The sequence below is a fragment of the Artibeus jamaicensis genome, unplaced genomic scaffold, assembly GCF_021234435.1.
Source record: "Artibeus jamaicensis isolate MK-2021 breed Jamaican fruit bat unplaced genomic scaffold, CSHL_Jam_final contig_685, whole genome shotgun sequence".
In the NCBI taxonomy this organism is placed as follows: Eukaryota; Metazoa; Chordata; class Mammalia; order Chiroptera; family Phyllostomidae; genus Artibeus; species Artibeus jamaicensis.
The window spans coordinates 34,599,056-34,619,293 of NW_026521924.1; the positions used below are offsets into that span (position 1 = coordinate 34,599,056).

The 20,238-nt window shown below is 63.9% G+C and overlaps 1 protein-coding gene across 1 annotated transcript in view; it reads left to right on the forward strand.

Annotated features, from left to right (window-relative positions):
* Window positions 1-20,238, forward strand: part of PHACTR3 (phosphatase and actin regulator 3) — a 107,365-nt gene that overhangs the window by 57,602 nt on the left and 29,525 nt on the right. Inside the window, exons 2-6 of the mRNA XM_037153563.2 lie at window positions 5,263-5,424; window positions 6,979-7,056; window positions 13,662-13,844; window positions 17,072-17,287; window positions 19,426-19,600. Of these exons, the coding sequence (XP_037009458.2) occupies window positions 5,263-5,424; window positions 6,979-7,056; window positions 13,662-13,844; window positions 17,072-17,287; window positions 19,426-19,600 (814 nt within the window). The remainder of the gene's footprint in view (window positions 1-5,262; window positions 5,425-6,978; window positions 7,057-13,661; window positions 13,845-17,071; window positions 17,288-19,425; window positions 19,601-20,238) is intronic.

The following is a 20,238-nucleotide window of genomic DNA, read 5'->3' on the forward strand; positions in this document are numbered from 1 at the left end:
CTGCCGAGATCTGTTGTCTGTGGAGTGCAGATACTGGGGAGGAGACCGCTCCCTCCCAAACTCGCGTGTCCTTGCCGGCACTCGGCAGGCGCACGCTCACACCGCTCCATCTTGGGTGCGCGCTCCTAGTCCACTCGACTGCTTTCGTGGGGTGGTTGCTGTGTGGCACCGAGGTGTGAAGAGGGTGGCCTGGTCTGGCTGTGCAGGTGCGCCCACTGCAGACCCTGTCACAGCCTTGACAGTGGTTCTGGGCGCTGGGGCCCTTCAGGGAAGGCTTTCTGGGGAGGTGGTGTTTCCCACCCACAAAGCATCTCCCCATGTCAGGGCCCCACGGGACACGCTCTGGGAACTGCGGTGCTGTTCCCAGACGGCGCACGTTGTTGGCTCGGGGAACCTGGACGCCAGTGCCAGCTGCGCACTCTGCCCCTGGGCTCCCCCCTTTTCACCGGCACTTCCCGGCTGTGACGTGGACTAGGAAAGGTCTCGCCACCTCCCAGAGCTGTTTGTGCTCCGAAGTGCTCAGAGGCCTTGCTGGGGCTCTCTGCAGCCTGCGCCCCCTGTTGACGAGACCGGACACACTACGGTCTGGGGCCCCGGGCCCGTGAGGCTCAGCCAGGCTCTCATGTCTCTGTGTCCTCCTCGCTGTTTCCCAGCACCGAGACGCATGAGCAGGGAAGGGAGGGAGGTGCTGTCTGGGCTGGGAGCTGCTTAGGTGGCAGCTGGAAGAGATGCTGGGTAGGCCAGTGTGGGAAGTCCAGTTCTGCTCGTGAGGGGCACAGCGGTGACCCGGGTCGTTCTTGGTAACCACTGACCTGCATTTGGGTCTTGTTTCACTTTTTGTGTCTCGGGATCAGTCTCGTTCATGCCTTCACTCCGTCCCTCGGTCCTTCGCAGCATGTGCCAGGCTTGGCGCCGGGAGCCAGAGGAGGAGGGGGTGGTGCTGCCCAGGTCCCGGCCCTCTGCCCCAGGACGGTAGCAGCATGTCCATCGGGGCCATCAGCACTCGCGGGTTCTGCTGGAGCCACTCTCAGAACTGCCGGAAAATGCCCGCAGAGGTCCTGGGAAGGCTGCCCCACCCTGAGGAGTCCCCTCCCTTGGAACAGGGCAGCCCTCTTCCTGCCCCCTTCCCTGCCTGGCGCCCCAGCCGCCAGGTCCTCCCTCCAGGACGAGCAGGTGCCTGTGATCTCCTTCCCTCCTGCATGGTTTGCGCCTCCTATTCAACTCCCGCGGGGTCCCCAGGCCCGGCGCCAACAGCCTGCCCACGGGAGCCGCCTCAGGAGTTTGCGGAACCGCTGCCTCTGCAGCCGTGACCCTCTGCCTGGCTTCTTCCTGGCGAGTCCTCACGCCTTGGTTTTCTCCGTGGTCAGCGGGGCGCATCTGGCACCGCTGCGTTCCGCCTCGGGCCTGGCCCAGAGCTTTGTCCTCAGAAGACGGCCCCTAGTGCCAGGCAGATTCCTGGGGGGCCGGGATGGGCTCATGGAAGAAGTGGAGGCCGCGCTCTGGGGTCCCACGTCCCAGCCTCTGGTTTGCCTCTTTCCTAGCTTGTGCCACGTTCGGTAGTTACCACGCTGTTTTCGCCTGCTCCGAAGCAGGTGAGCGTCGTGCAGGTGAGACTCGGAGCAGCGCTGGCACCCAGCGGGCCTCCACCAAGGCTTGATGAACGAGCTTGTGAATGAATGGATGAAACGAGCAAAAGCCACGGCCAGCACCGTCCGAATCAGACAGTACCTGTCTCCCTCAGAGACCAGCCAGTCAGCATGCGGCACCTGGCCCCTGACTTTGTGCCCCAGTGAGGCGGGGCTCTCCTTCCACTGTCACTGTGTTTTAGGGCAGAGGCGTCCTGGTGACGTGGAAGGAGAACACGGGGACGGGCCAGTGGATAGGAGATGGGACGGGAGAAATGCCCGGCATCACTGAGGGGTGGACTTTGGAGCCAGATGTGCAGGGCCACATCCTGGCCGCAGCCCCGGCAGCTCCGCACCCCAGATTGACGGTTCGGCAGGTGTCTGCTGGAGCCCCTCCCGGGTGCGGTGCCAGTAAAGATGCCAGGGACTCAGTGCTGGACGAGGCGGCCGTAGTTTCTGTGCTCTCGTGGCTAACGTCCGCTCCAGCGGGGAAGACAGAGGATGACAATCAACCATACATCGGGGACACTACCTGGAGCCGTGGCAGCCAGTGCTAGGGCGGAGGGTTGGCCTTGTGCCAGGCTTGGGGGTCGGCCCAGGAGCTCAGCGAAGGAGTCGGTATCCTCACTGCCTTGTTCTGGAACGTGCCTGACTTACAGGTTTGCAGGATTCTCCATGGGGGATGGGGTAGGGGTGAGTACGGGGGCCAAGTGCACCACCCGCCCCAAGCCTGGGGGGACTGGGAGGGGCTGGAGCCCGTGCCTTGGGCCCCGGGGTGTCATGTCAGCAGGGCGCCACCTGCCCCATCCCCACTGGGGCACCTGGGAGGCCCTGCCACTGTGTGCTGCGCCTTCTTGTTAATTAGGTGCTAATGTCTCACAGGCAGCTTCACAGCCATGGCACCCTGAGGGCAGAGCGACCTGCTAATGTGCCGGCACCTCGGCCCCTCCCTGGGTGCGGAGGGGTCCTCTGCAGCTCCAGGGAGACTCGGGTCCAGCTGCTGGAGCTGGAGGGAGGCTGCAGGTGCGCCCAGCCCACCCTTTTCTGTGCACGTACACGTCGGGGTGCCTGCATGCCCACCCATGTATGTGCATGTTCACACACACAGGTGCACGCCCACATGGTAGGCGCACACCCACATGGTAGGCGCACACGTGGGCACGTTCACACTCACCCACCCTTGAGGGCGTGGAGACCTCTTGGTCACTCGGACCCCCACGCACACAGCTGGTGACACGTTCGTGCCCTCTCGGTGTCCACAGGAAGTCCCTTCACTGAAGGTCGCAGCCTCTCTCCTGAAGCTTCTGTTCCTGGGTTGCAGGTCACAGTGTTCAGAGGCCCGAGCCTCCCGGGGACGTAAGGGGAGGGGCTGCATTCTTTTTCGGCCTCTAAAGGTTGTTGCCCCTGGGCTTGGGAGTCTCTGCCCCCCAATGAGAGCAGCCCCAAGGGGTCACTCAGACTGTGCGTGCCGCACAGTCATTGTTCAGGGTGTGAACAATCAGCCTTTCTGCGCCGACAGTCCCCCAGAACTCCTTGCTGTGTTTTGAATTAAGTTCAAGCTCCTGCCTGTCTCTTAACCACATCCATGGTCTGTACCACTGTGTTCTTCCTCTGAGCCCTTGACCTCTCCCTTCTTTTCTCTGGTGATCTAGGCCATGGTGTCAGCAATACAGGTAGCAAATAGGGTGGGATTTGTGGTCTGACCTGTCGTTTATTCTGTGTGCTGTTCCTTTTTGCTTTGGCTGCTAGGAAGCTCAGAGCCCCATGTGGGCTCTCCGCTGGCGTCCACATGAGGCCTCTGCCCCAGGATGCTGCAGCCCCATCCAGAACCCCCCCCCCGGGTTTCCCCGCATGTTCATTTTGTCTTGCCGAGTGTGCATGTTCCTCGTGACAGCCCCCCCTTGGTGGAGCCCTGTAGGGTGTGAAGCAGGGACGCCATGATAGCACCCACCGTCCCCAGGTGCGCCTCCGTGGGTCTTCATCTTGTCAGATGAGACCCGAGGCTCAGGGAGACTGGGCCCGTTCTTGGCAAACAGTTCCCCAAATGCCTCCGGGACAGCCGGCCTCCCTGGGAACGGGTAGCATTGGCCGTGCCACTCCATCTGGCGTCTGTGGGCACAGAAAGGAACGGCGAGGACATCTGGGAGTAAAGTGCCTAGGGAAGGGAGGGCCGGCCTCGTCCCGCACGCCAGGCGTGGAGCTGGGTGACGAGGGCAGGAGGGGTCCTTAGAGATGCAGTCTCCGGAGTTTGGCCTCTCACCTCGGCCTTCCTTGCTTGGTGAGTTGACAAAACGGGTCACTTCCCAGCATTCCTGCTGGAACATGGACATGATGGCGGCATCTGCCCTGGAGACCCACTGCGAGGGCAAAACAGTGCCTCCCGGAGGCGTGGGTCACAGGCCCCGGCCTCTCCTCTTCGACTGTAGGTGGCCGCCTTCATCTGCATGACGCTGGGGCGTCAGTCCGAGAGCCTGTAGGGGACTCGGGTCCCCTCACTGACCCTCTCCCCAGGAGGGGTTTGAGGTCACTTGGGCATTTGTGTCTAAACTTGCAGCCTCAAGTCCGGCCGTCGGGTGGGGGTCAGGGGAGCCGGCGGGGTCCCATGTCACGTGGCTCCGCTCCTCACTGTCTCGTCAGCCACGTTTTCTCTGTTCTCACCTCTGGAAAATCATAGTGCACCTCACAAACATCCTGTGTGGAGCCCATGCCGTCCCCCTCCCGGGACTGCGGCAGGCAGGGTGTCCCTTTCCTCGGGGGCCCCGCCGGTGTCCCCTGGGTGTGCCGGCAGGGGCATGCGTCTGGCCCTGCCCGCCTGCTCACACGTGACACGTGCGGTGTGTCCTGTGTGCCGACTGTCCCACCAGCGACTCACCCCACTGGGCTTCCCGCCCGCTCGCCCGTGTCTGCTTTGTTTCCTGCTGACGTGCGTGGGTCACGTAGTGGGGGACGGTGACCCTGCAGGGCCCTGTCCGTGGGCGAGCAGGTTGCTGCCAGTCTCCTGAGGGCACACGTGTGTCACGTGCTTCCTTGGACCCCGTCTCTCTGCACCCCACAGAGTACAAACTGGCCTCGTTTTCTGAACAAGGAAGGAGTCCAAAGTGGCTTCGGTCTGTCCACTCAAGGACCTACTCCCCAGCTGCCCACTGAGGGGCACCGCCAAGTGGGGGCTGCACCACAGCGAGCCAGCGCCGAGCGGTGCTTGGGGGCGGGGTGCCCGCATTGAGTCCCCTCAGGAGCGGAGGGCCAGGGCCGGACCCTGTCTGGACAGGGAAGGACAGGCTCCCGGAGGAAGGCTGCTCTGCACAGCAGCCGAGGTTTGCAGGGCACAAGTGGGGGCGTGGCGCGTGCAAAGGCCCTGGGGTGGGAGGGGCTTCTTCCCGGAATTCAGTTTCTTCAGATGTCCTGGCTGAAGGCAAGGTTGGGTGCAGGCTTCCAGTGGGCTGGAGAGGGGCTCACAGGAGGGAACTGCAGCCCCCCACCCACTCATGAGCTGGTATGTGGCCCCCGTGGGTGCACCTGGCTGATATGAGCCTCCAAGGGCCTCTTGAGCCCCAGGATCCAGCGAATCGGGGCCGTTCCTCAGGGAGCAGGGTGGGACGGGTGGTCACTGGAGTCGGCCTTGGTTCTCGTCCTGCAGATGAGATGGACCCCGCCCTCCCCGCGCGCTCCGAATATCTGGTCTCAGGGACACGAACGCCCCCCGTGAGGAGGAACAGCAAGCTGGCCACCCTGGGCAGGATCTTCAAACCCTGGAAGTGGAGGAAAAAGAAAAACGAGAAGCTGAAGCAGACGACATCCGGTGAGCACCGGGGTGGGGGCTGGTGTCACTGCCACTGCGTGTCGGTGGCCAGCGCTGTCTTCCTGGCCCGCACTGGAGGGCAGGCCACGCTCAGTGGCTTGTGGCAGCCAGGGGCTGCTCAGCCACCTCAGTTTAGGGTCACCTCCGTCCTCGGGTTCTGCCAGGTCACACCCACCCGGCCAGGACAGGTCAGCGCCCAGACCCTAAGGGCACACGTGTCATCCAGGACCCCGTCACAGAGGCAGGGCCACCTGCACTGAGACCCCGGCTTCTCGCAAGCTCTCCTGGCTGACCCACTCGAGTCGCAAGCCCCCTGCCCCCAATTTCCTGGTGCTGGGCCCCGGGGCCCAAACAGCAGCTGGTGATGCGGACGGTCGGGCGTCAACTCTGAGCTCTTCCTGAAGGGCCTCCAGCTGGGGAACCCGCGTCCCCATGTCCACCCTCAGAGGACCCCGAGGGGCCCCCACTCACCTCCACCCGCTTCCTTACACTTGGGCCCCCGGCTCTGGGGGCAGTCAGGTTGCACCCCTCACAGTCCATGCTGGAAACTGACCATTAGACTGAACAGCAGGGGGTGTGTGGAGACTGCAGAGAACCGGCCACAGCAGCAAGTAGTGACAGCAAGTAGTGACAGCAAGTAGTGACAGCGTGCTTCTGACCGGGAGGACGCTCAGAGCCATCTCGAAGGGGTGTGGAGTCGGTTCTGCTCCCCAGTGGGTGCCCCCAGCACTTGCTCAGTGCCCGACACGTAGTAGGTGCTCAGTAAATAATTGCGATCGAATGGGCTGACTTCGCGGTCTTTACCTGTCTGTCCCCTGCTGCCGAACTGGAAGCTGCGGTAGGCGGGCCGCTCTGTTTGGTGCCCCAGCAGCCGGCTCGGGCAGAGTGCTCGCCTGTACACATGGGCGACCCACAGGCTTAGCAACCGGCACTCTGTCCACGTCTTTGAAAGACAGGATCTGAGGACTGTGTAGGTTCGTATTTGGAAGTTGGGTTCAACTGCAGGCAAATAGTGTGTGGGCAGCTAGAGAAAAGAGGGGGAACGAGGGTGAGTTGCTGAGCGTTTCCCTCTGGTTCTGGGGGCCGGGGCAGGAAGGGCTCTCCCAGGGGGGAGCCCCCCTGCCATGGCGAGCCTTGGTGCCTGTACTGGGGGCTGGGAGGCAGGACTCGGCCCTCTCCCCTCCCTGCACCTGGTGAGTTCTTTGAAAGCATTAACCTGGGGGGTGTGGAGGAAGCTCTGGGGGAAGGCCGCAGAGGCTGCATTACTGACAGAGAGTGGTCAGCACGTGTTTAGCAGCCGATAACAGGAACCGCAGAAGGGTGCCCCAGGGACTGGGGGCGGAGGGAGGCCGGTCTGGGGCTCCTTAATTAAGGAGCGCATGGCAGAGGGCATCCCGGGGGCAGTGCGGGCCTGCCAGGAGAAGGGTCAGCGAGGAGGCTGGGACTCCTGAGCGCAGCCCTCCCTGGGGGCTGACCCCTGACCCCGCCTCACCCATTGCCTCTCTCTGTCTCCCGGACGCTGCGCCCTGGGCCCCTGCCTGCGTGCGTGTGCAGTGCTGGAGAAGAAGGCTGCTGGCCGGCAGGGTCGGGAGGAGCTCATCAAGAAGGGGCTGCTGGAGATGGTGGAGCAGGGTAAGTGGGGGCAGGGGAGTGGGGGCTGGGAAGTAGGTGGTCAGGGTAAGTGGGGGCAGGGGAGTGGGGGCTGGGAAGTAGGTGGTCTCTCCTGGGACGCCCTCCTGGGCCCAGGGGCCATCAGGTAGAATGGAAATCAAGGAAGTCTGGTGTCCTTGCACGGTGCTGGACCCCCAGGTGGGGCCCCCACGGTGGGAGCAGCACCCCGAGTCATGACCCTCAGGCCCAGGCCCCAGGGCCTCCGAGAGCCCATCGGGGGAGTTGGGAGCCGCCTGCCATGGAGCACAGAGCTGGGAGCAGTCAGCCTCTGGGGGCAGGCTGACCAACCCCCTGTGACCCGGGCAACAAGCTGGTGGCTCACCCGCGCCCCGGCAGTGGCAGCGGGGGCTTTTGTCTTTGTCACGCCCACACTTCCAATCCCTGGTCTGGGCGAGTGACACGTACTGCCACCTGCGGCTCCTACTGCCGTCCCCTTGGCTCAGTGCCGAGGGCCGGGCTGGGCGCCATGCCCACCACATCCCGTGGTCTTCAGCTGGCACGTCCTTACCCACCCCCACCCCCACCCCAAGCGCAGGCCAGGAAAGCGGGGGTCCGGGAGGCAGCGGCCCAGATCACGCTGCCGCAGGACTGAGCCGCAGTTCAGTCCCTGGCCTGAAGGTCTTGGCGGCGGTGGTGTGTGGGCAGCCACCTCCGTCTGCCTCTTTGGCAAACACCAATCAGGACGGGTAGCGTGATTAACCCACGTTGTTCTTGATGTCCCTGTCTTTTTTTCCCGGTGATTCCGGGAGGCCTGACCTCAGGATGTGGGTCCTGGTGGGCTTTGTCCCCTGACACTGCTCAGGGTCGACCACACCTCCCTCCTGGAGCAGGCAGGGACTCTTCCCTCCGATAGAAGGAACCTGGCTTTAGCGGGGGCGGGGTGCACTTCTATCGAAATCCCCATCCACCTGCCTCAGCCTCCCACCATGCGGGGGTGGGGTGTGTGTGTGTGTCCGGCTCCTCAGGAAGGGAGCCCCCGGGGTCCGGGTTGGTAAAGCCCTTGGCTCTGCTGGGTCCTCTACTCTCAGACCAGCACAGTCCATGGTGGTCATTGTCCCTGTTTCTTTAGATGCTGGGACCGGGGGGGTCTGGACGCTGCTGTTCCAGGGGAAGGAAACCCACGTGGGCAGCAGTCAGACTCCGTGCGTGACGGGAGAGCTGTTCAGACGTGGGTCTGCAGGGCTGTCGCTGCTGAGACAGAGGTCGGCCTGCCTCATTGGACGGGACGGCACCCTGCAGACTCGGGGCACGTCGAATCTGTTGCCCACAAACCTGACTTTGGATCTGGGGGAAGGGAAACAAGATGAGAGAACTGAGGTCTGTTTATCAGCTATGATAGAAAACGGGGTCCCTCGTGGCTGGACACTAAGCGAGGACATGGACTGACCCCTGGGAAAGACAGGGAGGGGGACAGCCGGAGAAAGGGGCTTTTGAAGGGCAGCTCGCGTCCCCTGAATGCCAAGCCTTTGTTTAACGGTTCCATCTGACGGGCTGAGAGCAGAGACCTGGGGACAGACGGTGGCAGCAGCCCGAGCACTGGGGTGACCGCCAGACCGTGCGGCTGCTGCTGTGACGATGTTCTGCGCAGGTCAGCCGGCCAACCCTTTCCTGTGGAGGGTTAGGTGGTTGATGTTTGGGGATCTGGGGGCCGCAGGGTCCCTGTCGTGACTGCTGACTCCGCCACAGGCAAGGAGACGCTGACGTACGCAGCAGGGTGGACGTGGCTGCCAGTGGACGTATTTGTGAATGTTGAAGTTTGGATTTTGTGTCACTCGTGAACTATGAGATTTCTTTTGAAATTTTTCATGAGAAATTTTCTTACGAGATTTCTTTTTCAAGTGTGTAAGGATGTGGGGTCGGTTTTCCGCTCAGGCGTGGGAGCAGGTGGAGGGCTGCGTTTTGCCCTCCCCCCTGGCAGGTTGGCAGCCTCTTTCTCTCTGATTATGGACCAGGAACTAGAGGGGCCTGGGCGCAGTGTCTTTTTTCAGGTGTTGCAAGTGTGCTTTCTGATCAGCGTGCCAGCATTTTCTGGAGGAGACCTGCCGTACGTGCGGCATCGCGCTCACTGCCGAGGGCACGGGTGGGCCATGTACCACCCACTCAGGACGCACAGCAAGGGGGACAGACAGCAAGCGGCGTGTCTGTGACTCGGCCCAGGGGTCAGGGACTGGGGAGGGAGTTCTGTGAGCGCAGCTTTGTGACACGCTCTGGCGTTTCAGAATCCCAGCGGAGAGGAGCGCGTGACACCTAGGCCCACGGCGGTGCCCTGAGGACGAGACATGGGCGCCTGCCCAGCTGGCTTGCCCATGCTGCAGGGGGGCTGCCTGAGCAGCTCTGAGCAGAAGTGCTGTGCGGGGGTGGGGGTGGGGTGTGTTCCCACGAGCTCCGACCCTCCCGGCTCTTCTGGTGCAGCCAAGGGATCTGGGGCAGCAGAGTGTGTCTGCGGCCCAAGGGGAGCAGGGGACCATGGTGGGAAGAAGCGGGGTGCCCCTTCAAGGAGCCAAGATGGCCACTGTCTCCAGAAGCAGCCAGGCACATCCAGGCCTTGGCAGGAGCTCAGGGCAGCCTCAGGCCGGCGGTGAGGGGTCTGCAGGCAGCCTGCCCAGGGCGCCCACCCCGGCTGGAGGGGGTGTTACAGGGCGGGCCCCAGGTGCTGCTTCCAGGGAAAGGGCCCTGGAGTCAGGGAGTGGAGTGGAAGGTGGCGCGCTGAGCCTGGACGGGCACCTCGGAATTCTTGCTGTGTGTCCCCTCCCTGGCTGTACCCTGGCCACAGGACCTGGGGGCGCCTTCGTGGTGGACACCTCCTTGCCCTGCGTTCTTGTCATGCACCTGCTCAGAAAGGGCCTCTTGCTGGGGGTAAAGCCAAGGTCAGGGCCTGGGTACCCCTCACAGGAACCTGTGCTGAGACAGCGGGTCGTGCTGGGCGACAGGGTTCTGGAGCCCTGAGCCTGGAGGCTCCCAAGGGGGCGGCACCTCTGAGTGGGAACACAGCTCCCCCATCCCTCCACGTCCCCCCCAGCTCACGGGGGCGGCTGTGGTTTCTTGGGTTTGGGTTATGGGGTCCCCCTGAGCTGCAGCATCTGCTCCCAACCAGGCACACGTCCCTGCAGCGAGGGGCTCCATCCTGTGGCCACTGCGCTGTGGCCAGGACCCTACACAGCATGGGTGCCTGGAGGCTGAGTAGGTGACAGAAATTGATAGTCTCAGGCCACAGACCCTCCCAGAGCCTCCCGTGTCCTTAGCAGCCCCAAGACCTCAAACTTAAGATTCGCTGGCCAGCACAGACCTCGGGAGGGAGGGAGGGACGGCTCTCTGCCCCACCCGCTCACATGTAAGATGCCCTGGAGTTTGCATGTGCAGCGGTCACCAGCGTGACCGTGGAGCTGACTTGAGAGGCCTGTCCAGGGCACGGTTTGCCCTCCACCCTCTGTGGGGGTGACTTTGCGACATTTTCACGTCTGTGTTTGTGTCTCACCCTGGTTTTTGGAACCTAAGGAAAGGACTGTTTGTGGGACCGACCAGCTGGGATCAGGTCTGTGTGGGGAGGGGACCCTTTCTTCTCTCTCCATCTTCACGGCTGTGGCCGTGCTTCTCTCACATGAGTGACAGGTGAGGGCCAGCCCCAGCCCCTCCGCGTGACCCCACCCAGAGCTGCGAGTGAGGGCAGGAGCCCCAGGGGTCTCTGCCGGACGCTGTGTGTTCCTGGGTCACTCCATTCATGCCCACATGGCAGTTCCCTGAATGATTCCAGGAGTTTCGGAATCGTTCTCTCCATCATTGGCTGAGAGAGACTTGTCGCCCCTTTGCTGTGCCTGGTGACCCGAGAGACATGGGGAGCTTTCCTCAGGGGAACGGGGTGGTGGCAGCGGGGTGTCTGGTTCCCATGCAGCCGGGGAGCCAGGGGCAGTGAGCGCACGCAGGGCACTCGGGCGTGGTGTCTGCGGGCAGGTGTGTGGCGCAGTCCCTGTCCCCGGCCACCCCGTAGATGACACAGGCTCCGCCCCGTGCTCCCCTCTGTGGAGGGAAAGGGCAGTGTGGAAACAGGGCAGGAGGGGGGCGCGCTCCCACGGCTCTCCATCCCAACCAGCGTTTCCTAGCAACCGCCCTGCCACCGGGGCTATTTTGGGAACTGTAACTTTTCATTGAACAAGATTAAGGGCTGCAGCTCTGAGCCCTCACAGCTGAGGAAGTGGGGGCGGGGGCCCTTGGGCAGCTCTGTGGAGTCCGGGGAAGCCTGCACCTCAGGTCCTCCAGGCCCTGTGACCCCGCCAGCTCGTTCCCGGTGTGCAGGTTGATGAGGCGGAGGGACCGGCATCACTAACTGCACGGCAGTCACAGCAGGATGGCCTGCGCCTCCTTGGACCTCAGGGTCCGAGTCTGGGATTGGCGGTGGCAGCCTCGCCTGAGGTCCGGGGGACGGTGCCTGCACAGTGCCCATATGCGTGGTGCAGCTCACACGCCCTCACCCGGTGCTGGTGGTCACCCCCGTTCGTCCCCCAGGCTGACCGAGTGCACTGGGGGCAGAGGGAGCCACAGCTGGGTATGCGGACGGAGCCAGACGTGAGAGAGGGTCCGAGGAACTGCCGTCCTGGGCTCTGTGTCTGCCGTCCCCAGGGTCCGCTGTCCCCAGGGTCCGCTCTCTGGGCTTTGCCTGGGCCTTGTCCTCGGTCAGAGGCCGGCCGGCCGGCGGCCGAGGACCTGCAGCTGGGGGAACCCACTGGAGCTGCCTCCATGGGCCCTGAGCCGAGAGTGGCTCTTCTGTAAAAAAAAAAAAAAAAAAAAAGTAAAATCAAGGCAGCAAAGGCAGCATGGACCGTGCGGTGCGTGGCCCACAAAGCTAAGGCATCAGCTATCCATCCCCTTCTAGAAAAACGTGGCTGGTCCCTGGCCAGGACTCGTCAGGTCAGTGAGATGCTTTGGCCCCAAAGCCGTAGCCCCTGGCCTGGCTGACCTTTTCGCCCTCCTCGGGGAGACAGGTGCAGCAGCGGTCACTGTGCGGGGGGGAGCAGGCTCTGGGCGTGGCGTCGGTCCTGTTAAGGGAGCCTGTTCTCACCTGGACAGGTGGGCTGGGGCCCGGCAGCCCGACCTTCACGGCCGCCGCCCTGTCGCCGACCCCTGTCCGCAGCACGTACAGCTGCAGTCGCGTGCCCAGTGTTCAGGGGAGACACGCAGTGTACATTAGCTCACCGCATTTTCACCCCTCTGCGGGACGCAGGTGCTGAGAACCAGTCGTCATCCCCATTTCGTGGGTGAGGAGACTGAGGCCCACGGGCATGCACCGTGGGCACGAGGTACTGCGGCTCTGCGGGTGGCTGGGGTGGCCTCACACTTACTGTCCAGTCATGGCACTCGGGAGGTGGGAGGGCCACCCTGCCGAGGGACCCGGGGACGGCAGGCAGAGGGGCTCCCGGCTCCCCCCCCCCTCACAGTGGAGGGGAGTGGAGTGGAAGCAGTTCTCCGGGCCTGGCTGCTGTCCCCACACCGCTGCCTCCCGGCCACAGGTCATGCGGCCCCTCTGCCCTGTGGTGGCCTGCTGAACCAGCTGTGGAGACTGAGGGAGGCCCTCGAGGGACAGTGACCTGTGTCTCAGAAGCAGGGGCTCTGTCGGCTGCTGCGTCTCCCAGCCTGGACCTGCCCCCTTGTGGCCGTGGGACCTGAACCCGGCATTAGACTCCTGAGTGCCGTGCCCCTTGTCAGTGAGATGTGACTCCGAGGGGTCAAGGGCCGGGCCCTCAGAGGGTCCAGCAGCTGAGCCCCAAACAAGGGCAGCCAGGGCCCCCTCTCAGCACTGCCAGGGCCTGGTGCCATTTTCTGGGAAGGCCGCCTGTCTGCACCCAGGGACCCCATGCTCTGTGACACATTCAGCCCTTGGCAGTTCCCTGTTCCTGGGCTGGTAAGCCTTGGAGTGGGAGCCCACGGCGGGTGAGGATCAAGGCCCATTCCTCTCTGCCTTCCTGGGGTCTCAGGTGCCAAGCGTGTGGTGGGTTATTGAGAAACGTTTGCGTAAGGGGACCGCTTGGGGGAGGTGGGTGCAGAATTGAATCTGTTCTCTGTGGACACAGTGTGTCACCTAACAAACACCCCAGCACCTTGGGGGCATTGGCTGGCAGTATGGGGGTATCCCAGCCCTGCCCCACCTGCCTCTCGTCCTCCAGCTGGCGAGCCAGGTGTGCCCAGGTGTGTCCTCGGGGCAGGGGCACACAGAGGCAACAGGCAGGAGGATACAAGCAGTTTCGAAGCCACTGGAACCCACTAACATCCCGCTGACCAAAGAAGCCCCAGGGCAGAGTGCGGGGATGGGGCGGAGGGGCACCGAGAGGGACAGTGCGGGTGGAGGTCCGCGTCCGTCTCCCTGGGGCTGGAGGAAGTGCACAGGCCGTTGTGAGGGCAGAGGCCACGGGGATGACAGTGATGCGGAGGGACTTGGGTGTGGGGAAGCGGGGCGGGGGGCAGGAATAGGGCACCGCACAGGGTCCCGGGGAGGGACACGGCCCGGCGAGGCCCTGGCACGCCTGTGGAAGCAGGAAGGGCAGACGGGCTAGGCTGACGGCCGAGTTTCCTTGCAGATGCTGAGAGCAAGGTGGGCAGCCCTGGCGGAGGCCCCGGAGCCGCGCAGAGCGAGCCGCCCGCTCCCAGGCAGGAGGCCCAGGCTCCGGAGGAGGCCCAGCCAGGAAGGCCCCCGGCCGCCGGGACAGAGCAGGCTTCCCTGGACCGGCCGCTGTCCGTGGACAGCCACGTGGACGATGCAGGTATCAGCTGGCAACTGTGTGGGCCAACCTGCTCCCAGGGTGGCCATCGGCCTGGGCGGTGCCCGGGGTCCCTGGCCAGGGCCATCAGGAGACCGTCCTCAGAGGCACAGCCACGCCCCAGGCTTGAGCCCGCCACACTGTGCCCCGCAGTTGGGTTCAGGTGTGGCCAGTGGCTTTCCCTCCCACACGCCCCCGGGTCTGCACAGCCAGTGAGAGGTGCCCATGGTCCTGGGCGCTTCAGAGCCGGAGGCTTTCGCCCTTGGGGCTGGCGTCCAGCGCCAGCGTCTCTGCCAGGCCCAGGACCCCACGGCGGTGGGGGAGAGTCCCACAGCAGAGCCCGGCCTGTCCTGAGACAGGGGTGGGGGGCCTCCGTGCCCCTGGGTGGCGCCCAGGTGGGGGGCGGCCGCTTCTCCAGCAGGTGTGCTTGGTGCTCTGCTCCGGGCTGCGTCCTTCCGTGAAACGGGCCTGAGTTGAGGGAAGGACTCGGCCCAGTGTCTGCCTCCTTGAGCAGTTATCAGGGGTGTGGCTTTGAAGAGGGGGTGGGAGGGTCGTTTCCAGTTGAATCAGTGCGATGGTTGCCAGCCGGGCAAACCGGGTGACGACGGCAAGGGCGGGAGGAAGGAGAGCGTGAGCCCCACAGAGCAGCCTGCGGCGCTTTGAGGCAACGGGCCCCCCGCCGACCGGCCAGCGGCCTCCTGTGGAGCCGTGAGCCTGTTCCCTGTGAAGTCGCAGCTGTAGGGGTGTCGGGTAGTGTGGGGGCCGAACTTGGACAGTGTCCTGTGCTTGTGTGCACTAGGAAACCCCAGGGGGCGTCTGCTCTGCAGCTGGTGGGCATCTGTCCTCCACCGCTGGCCGCTGCCCGGTGCACACCTGTGCCACTCGCTGCCTCGCCCGTCCCCAGGGCCCCTCCAGCGTGGTAGGCACCTGCCAACGGGCCAACTGCGCCTCTCCAGTGTCACCCCGATGGGATACTGCAGGAGTTGGGTCTGAAGAATCGTGGCCATGGGACAGTCCCATCCTCCCCTCAGGGGTTCTCCTGGGACAATGCTGTCCTGCTGTCCCCAGGCATCAGGAGTCGGGGAGGGTGACGGTTGCTGGATTCAGGCCACTGAGCAAAGCCCCATCCCCCTCTGAGGGCAGCGCCTGCGGTTTCTGCAGCACAGAGTCCAGTTCAGGACCTTCCAGGGTGGGGCGTGCTGTCGAGCCTGGGGGCTGTCCCCCAGAGTGGTAGGAGAAGGTGGGCTTCCATGACGCCTGCTCCCAGACCCGAGCTCCTCCTGGGGTTTCTGGGACCACGCAGGAGCCTCTGCTGAGTGTTCAGTGGGTGAGCAGCGACCTCTGCTGGTCAGGATGAGGCAGGGCACCCCAAGGAAGGCATCCCCAAATCAGGGCAAGTGCAGAGCTCACTTTGTCATCCGAGTTTGTTTTCTTCTGTACAGCATTTGAGACTTAGAGGGATGTTGAAATTTCAGTTTCAGCAGGATTCCACACTGCCATGCGGAGCGCAGGGGGAGGCTCAGAGAGAGATGTGCAGACCCTCAAACCGGGGAGACATGTGGGAGGAGGGCCGTGGGGCGAGCTGCTGGTCCGTGGGGTCCCAGGGCCTTCCGAACAGGATGGGGGAGCCGTGTCCCACTTCGGGCTCATGGGGAGGGGGCACCTCCGTGGAGCGGAGGAAACCCCTGCTGTGGCCTCCCAGGTCGAGCGAGTGTGGGTGTGACCACCGACTCCCAGAAACCCAGAGCCGTCCTGGCTGGCCGTCACCCACTGTGTGTGTGGCTACTGATTAAATAAGTGCCAGTCCAGCTCTCGGGCACACCAGCCGTCCGTTGGGTGCTCACCAGCCACGGGTGACTGGTGGCCCCTGGAAAGGGCAGGGAGGGAAATGCTCCCATCGGCTCCGAGTTCCTGCAGCAACGTCGGGGGGAGACACCGGCAACAAGGTGATTGAGGGGTGACGAGTAAGGGGACCCACGGGCTGTTCAACACATGCTTCGCCAAGTTTCTGGGGTTGCTCCGCGTGGGCAGGGACCCCGCCTGGCTCCGGAGGCCTGTGCCGTTAGCACCATGGACAGCACCTGGCTCTGGGTGTGGGTGAGGGGCGGGGCTGCCAGACTGGGGGTTGCTCTGGGTGTCGGCACCACCTCGGTGGCGAAGACCAGACCGCAAGGGCCTCGCCCAGGCCCGGGCAGCGGGTCCTGAGGTGGGGACAGGAGGCTGCCTCTCCTGCTGGGGTGGGCAGGAAGGGAGGAGGCGGGTGTCAGGGACGGTAGATTTGTGTTTATCGGAGGAGAGTTCCTGTCCAGTGGCCCCCATTTCCCCTGTGAAGCCGGAGGTGGGGCTGCTGGCAAGAGGGAGGTGAGAAAGTGGAGCCCTCGATGCTGGAGCTGAGGGCCTGGGGCTTCCGCATCACCCCCGAGGGGGTGGGGTGCTGGAGGCTTCATCCAGAGATGGGACTTGTTCGGTTCAATGGAGAGGAAGGGAGGCAGAGTCTTGGGGCTGTGACCGAGGTGGTTGCTGTGGTGGATGGTGGACATTGAGCTGGACAGAGAAGTGGGAAAGGGGAGGGTGGGTGGGTTGAGAGAAAGTTGGGAGGCCGGGGTGCAGGGCAGCGCTCAAGGAGCTGCTGTGGGGGAGCCTGGACCAGCAACCGGAAGTGGCGGGTGGGGTGGGGGTTCTGGCAGGCTGACCCCTCCCTCCCCACTGCCTATCCGGTGTGCCAGGGGTGGTGCTGCTGAAACTGGTACGACCTCAGTGCGGACCGGGAGGCTTTGCCAAGTGCCAGGCACTCACCTCATCGTCACCTCGTCTAGTGAGGGACTCCCGTTATTGGTCACGCATGGCTAATGGGAGGGTGAGCGCAGACGCAGAGAGGCTTAGTGACGTACCCAAGTCACAGAGTAAGCACAGGGGCCAGCTGGAGCTCCGGTGTGTCTGATCCCAGGGCCTGTGATGGTGCCCTCCACCCAGGCCAGGTGGGAGCCTGGGACGCCCTCCCAGTGGTGAAACGGACCGGCTCTCGCTCCTGCAGTTTTCCCTCCGTCTTCCTCTCCACATGGGGTGGGTGGTTCTGATGACAGCTGAACACACAGGAAGTGGAGCCTGGGTGTGGGGTGTCCCTGTGTGTGGTCCCCTCTCGGCGTCCCTCCCGCCCCTGTGTCCTCCCTCCCGCCCACCGCAGTCAGAGGAACCGTGCTTTGGGAGCTCTCTGTTTGCTTTTGATCCAGCCAAGACACCCTCGGCCTCCAGAGGTGAAGAAGCAGACGCTGCCAGCGGCCTTCCACCCTCCACGGATGAGGCCGCCCCCCAAGCCTTAGCTGGGTCCGACTCCCTGGACAGCCCTCCCAGAACCTTGGAGAGGTCCATGGGCCAGCTCCCCAGTCCCCCACTGCTGCCTACCCCGCCCCCCAAGGCAGGCGCCAAAGCCACAAAAAGTGTGACAGGTGGGTCTGCGTGCATGGTCCGTCCCTCTCTCCCATCCATCCATCCATCCATCTATCTCTCCATTTCTCCATTTCTCCATTCGTCAGTGCCTCCGCTGCCCTGACGGGGCCTCCCACTGGCGGCCAGCCCTCACCCTCGCCCTCACCCTCGGCATCTGTGAGCTCTGGGTGGGTGCAGGCAGCAGCTCTGGGGGCAGGCGGGCTGTTCTCAGGCTTCCTCCAGCGCGTGGGGCTGGCGGCCTGTGGAGCGGGAGACACAGCCAGACCCCGAACGAGGTCGGACTGCCTGCCTGGCGTGCAGGTGCCCCGTGTCTCCCTTTTTATCTCTGCTCCCACCTCCCTCTCCCGCTCTCTCACTGCGTCTGCTCATTCACTGGTCAGTCATTCCTCTGGTGGCTTGGTCCAGGCGGGCAGATTCGGGTGGGTTTAGAGGGGGGGTGTGGCCGGGCAGAGGCCCCCCAAGGCCTTACTCCTGGGTCTCCAGCCACGCAGGCTGAGCAGTCCAGGTGGTTGAGACACTGGAATCGGGGAGCTGCTGGTCTTGGGAAAAGGTGGCCCCTTGCCCGGGGGCGGGGGGGAGTTTAGGAAATCCTGACTGGCAGCCTCCCAGGGCAGAGGGAGAGGAGACAGCAGAGGTCAGCAGCTCTACTCAAAGCCCTGGACCGCCCCCCAAGACACTGCTGCTTACCACCTGCCGGGTGCACACCGGCCCCAGGCACCCCGAGAGACCCCGAATCCGTACCGCTCACTCGCATTCCTAGGGGGCAGGGCGGGGGCCCCATTCACACTGGGGGAGACTGAAGCGCAGGGGCTCCAGCGGCTTGTCCAGGTCCCCAGCTAATGAAGACGGGGACCCAGTTTGGGGCCCAAAGCGCTCCTCCTCCCCCGCCCCACTGCTTCCCTGCTGGAACATTCTGTTCTCCCAGGTTCCCTGGTCAGCGCATCCCAGTCCCTCCTGCTGGGAGCCTTTCCTGGCCAAAGCCCCCCGGCCTCACCTCCTGGCCCCCCGGCATTCACTGGGTCCTTTCACTGTGTGGACGAGCGTCGGGGCGCTGATCGGATGTGCCCCCACTGACGCAGGGGTGGAGCGGGAGCAGAGGGGACAGGAGGGGGCTTCAGGGGCTTCGGGCTTTGGCTCAGATCTCTAGAGGCTGAGACTCCGCCCACTCGGGAGTTCTGTCATTTTCTTTACTGCCCTTTTCCCTTTACTTAGGGGAAACGTTTGCTTCATGCTGTGAACACTAGGTGGCGGCAGAGCAGGAGAAAGGCCCCTGCCTGGGCTTACCCGGGGCTCGCTTGCCAGCCAGTCCCCGGGCGCCTCCTTGTCTGGGATGTGCGGCCCCGACTTCCTCCCGCTCCACTGCCTGCCCCTCCATAGTGCCCACCTGGCCCGCCTGTGCTGGGCCCACACGGGTTCAATTTTTAAACAAGGTTGCCAGCAATTAAAAATGTAATTAAAGTATATTGGGGTATTAGATACTAACATGTATAAAAACATAGGAAAATTTTTACCTTTAATCCAAGTTTCTGGCTTTTCTGGGAAAGAGCATGAGGTGTGCTGTTGGGTCAGGAAACTGTCCCAGAGGGAGGGACAGGGATGCGCTGACCAGGTGCCGTGTGGGCAGAAGTCATCGCGTCCATCAGCCCTGAGTCGCAACAGCGCCATCAAGGCGGGCGGGCTCTCCTGGGTTTGCCCTTGGGCATGAACTGCTCCTTGACCCCCAGCTCTTCACCTGCCTGGACCCTGGAGACTCAAGACTTAACCCTCAGGGCGAGCTTCCCCTGGCCCTGCCCAGCTGGGTGACAGCCAGCTCCTGACAGAGTCCTTTGGCCTCTGCCAAGTACGCCTGGGGTCACCACCTGGGCGCCAGGTTCCAGTCCCTGCCCTGCCCTGCCCTGGAGGTGGCTTCTGAAAGTCAGTCTCCTCTCCCGAGGGGTGACAAAAGGTCCCCTGGGCAGGTGAAGTGCTCAGCTGTGTGGCATTCGTTCGGTGTGTTACCGGGGACAGTGGCACCTGTATCCTGGGGCGCGTCTGAGCTGGGTGGGCATCTGCGGGCCGGTGTCCCGGCTGCTCCGCACACACGTCTCCGCTGCCCTGGCCCTGCCGGCTCACATTCATGGTGGTCTTCCTCCTCCAGGCCAGCCCATGCTCTTCCAAGATGCCAGTGGGAAGAACACGGACCCGCCCGTCCGAGGACAGCTGTCCACTCCCACAGGGTCTCCGCATCCCTCCACTGTCCACCGGCCGCTGCCCCCCAGCCGCGTCATCGAGGAGCTGCACCGGGCACTGGCCACCAAGCACCGCCAGGACAGGTGGGCTCGGGCCCTGGCCTCAGGGGCCTGCGAGCCCAGGTTCCCAGCTGGGCCTGTCTCCCGGCTGCGCTCCCTGCGCCGTCAGCACATGCAATTCTCAGTCATCCTCGAACGAGGAGCTGGGCCTCTGAGTTTGGTGCCGGGCCCTGCAGCTGCCTTGTAGCTGGTCCTGGTTGCCCCGCGCTGTGAGGGGCTTGTGGGAACCTGGCTGTGAAGCCCCGGAGTTTCTCCAGAGGATCCTAGGGGTGGGTGCCGGGGGGCGGGCATGACCAGAGAGGCCCCTGAGGGCAGAGGCCGGAGTGCACGGGAGCCTATTTCCAAGGCTCGGAGCGTGTGACGGGGAAGTGAGCCTTTGGTGGGCCACGCAGGTGGCAGGACGCCCCCAGGGTGTGGCAGAGACGCCGGGCAGACAAAACGCCCTCCTCCGGTCTCAAAGCCCTGCTCCGAGGGTGGCTGCGCCCGTTGTGGCAGGTCCGGCGGCAGGTGCTCGCGCTGCTCAGACCCCTGCGTCCTTCAAGTGCCCGAGACTCGAAGCCTTGTGTGCGCCTGTGGCACTTCTTGTCCTGTGTGTTTGGGATGGAAGCCAGTCAGTCTTTCTTGTATTCAGGGTCGTCTTTGCGATGTTCATGATAGGTCCC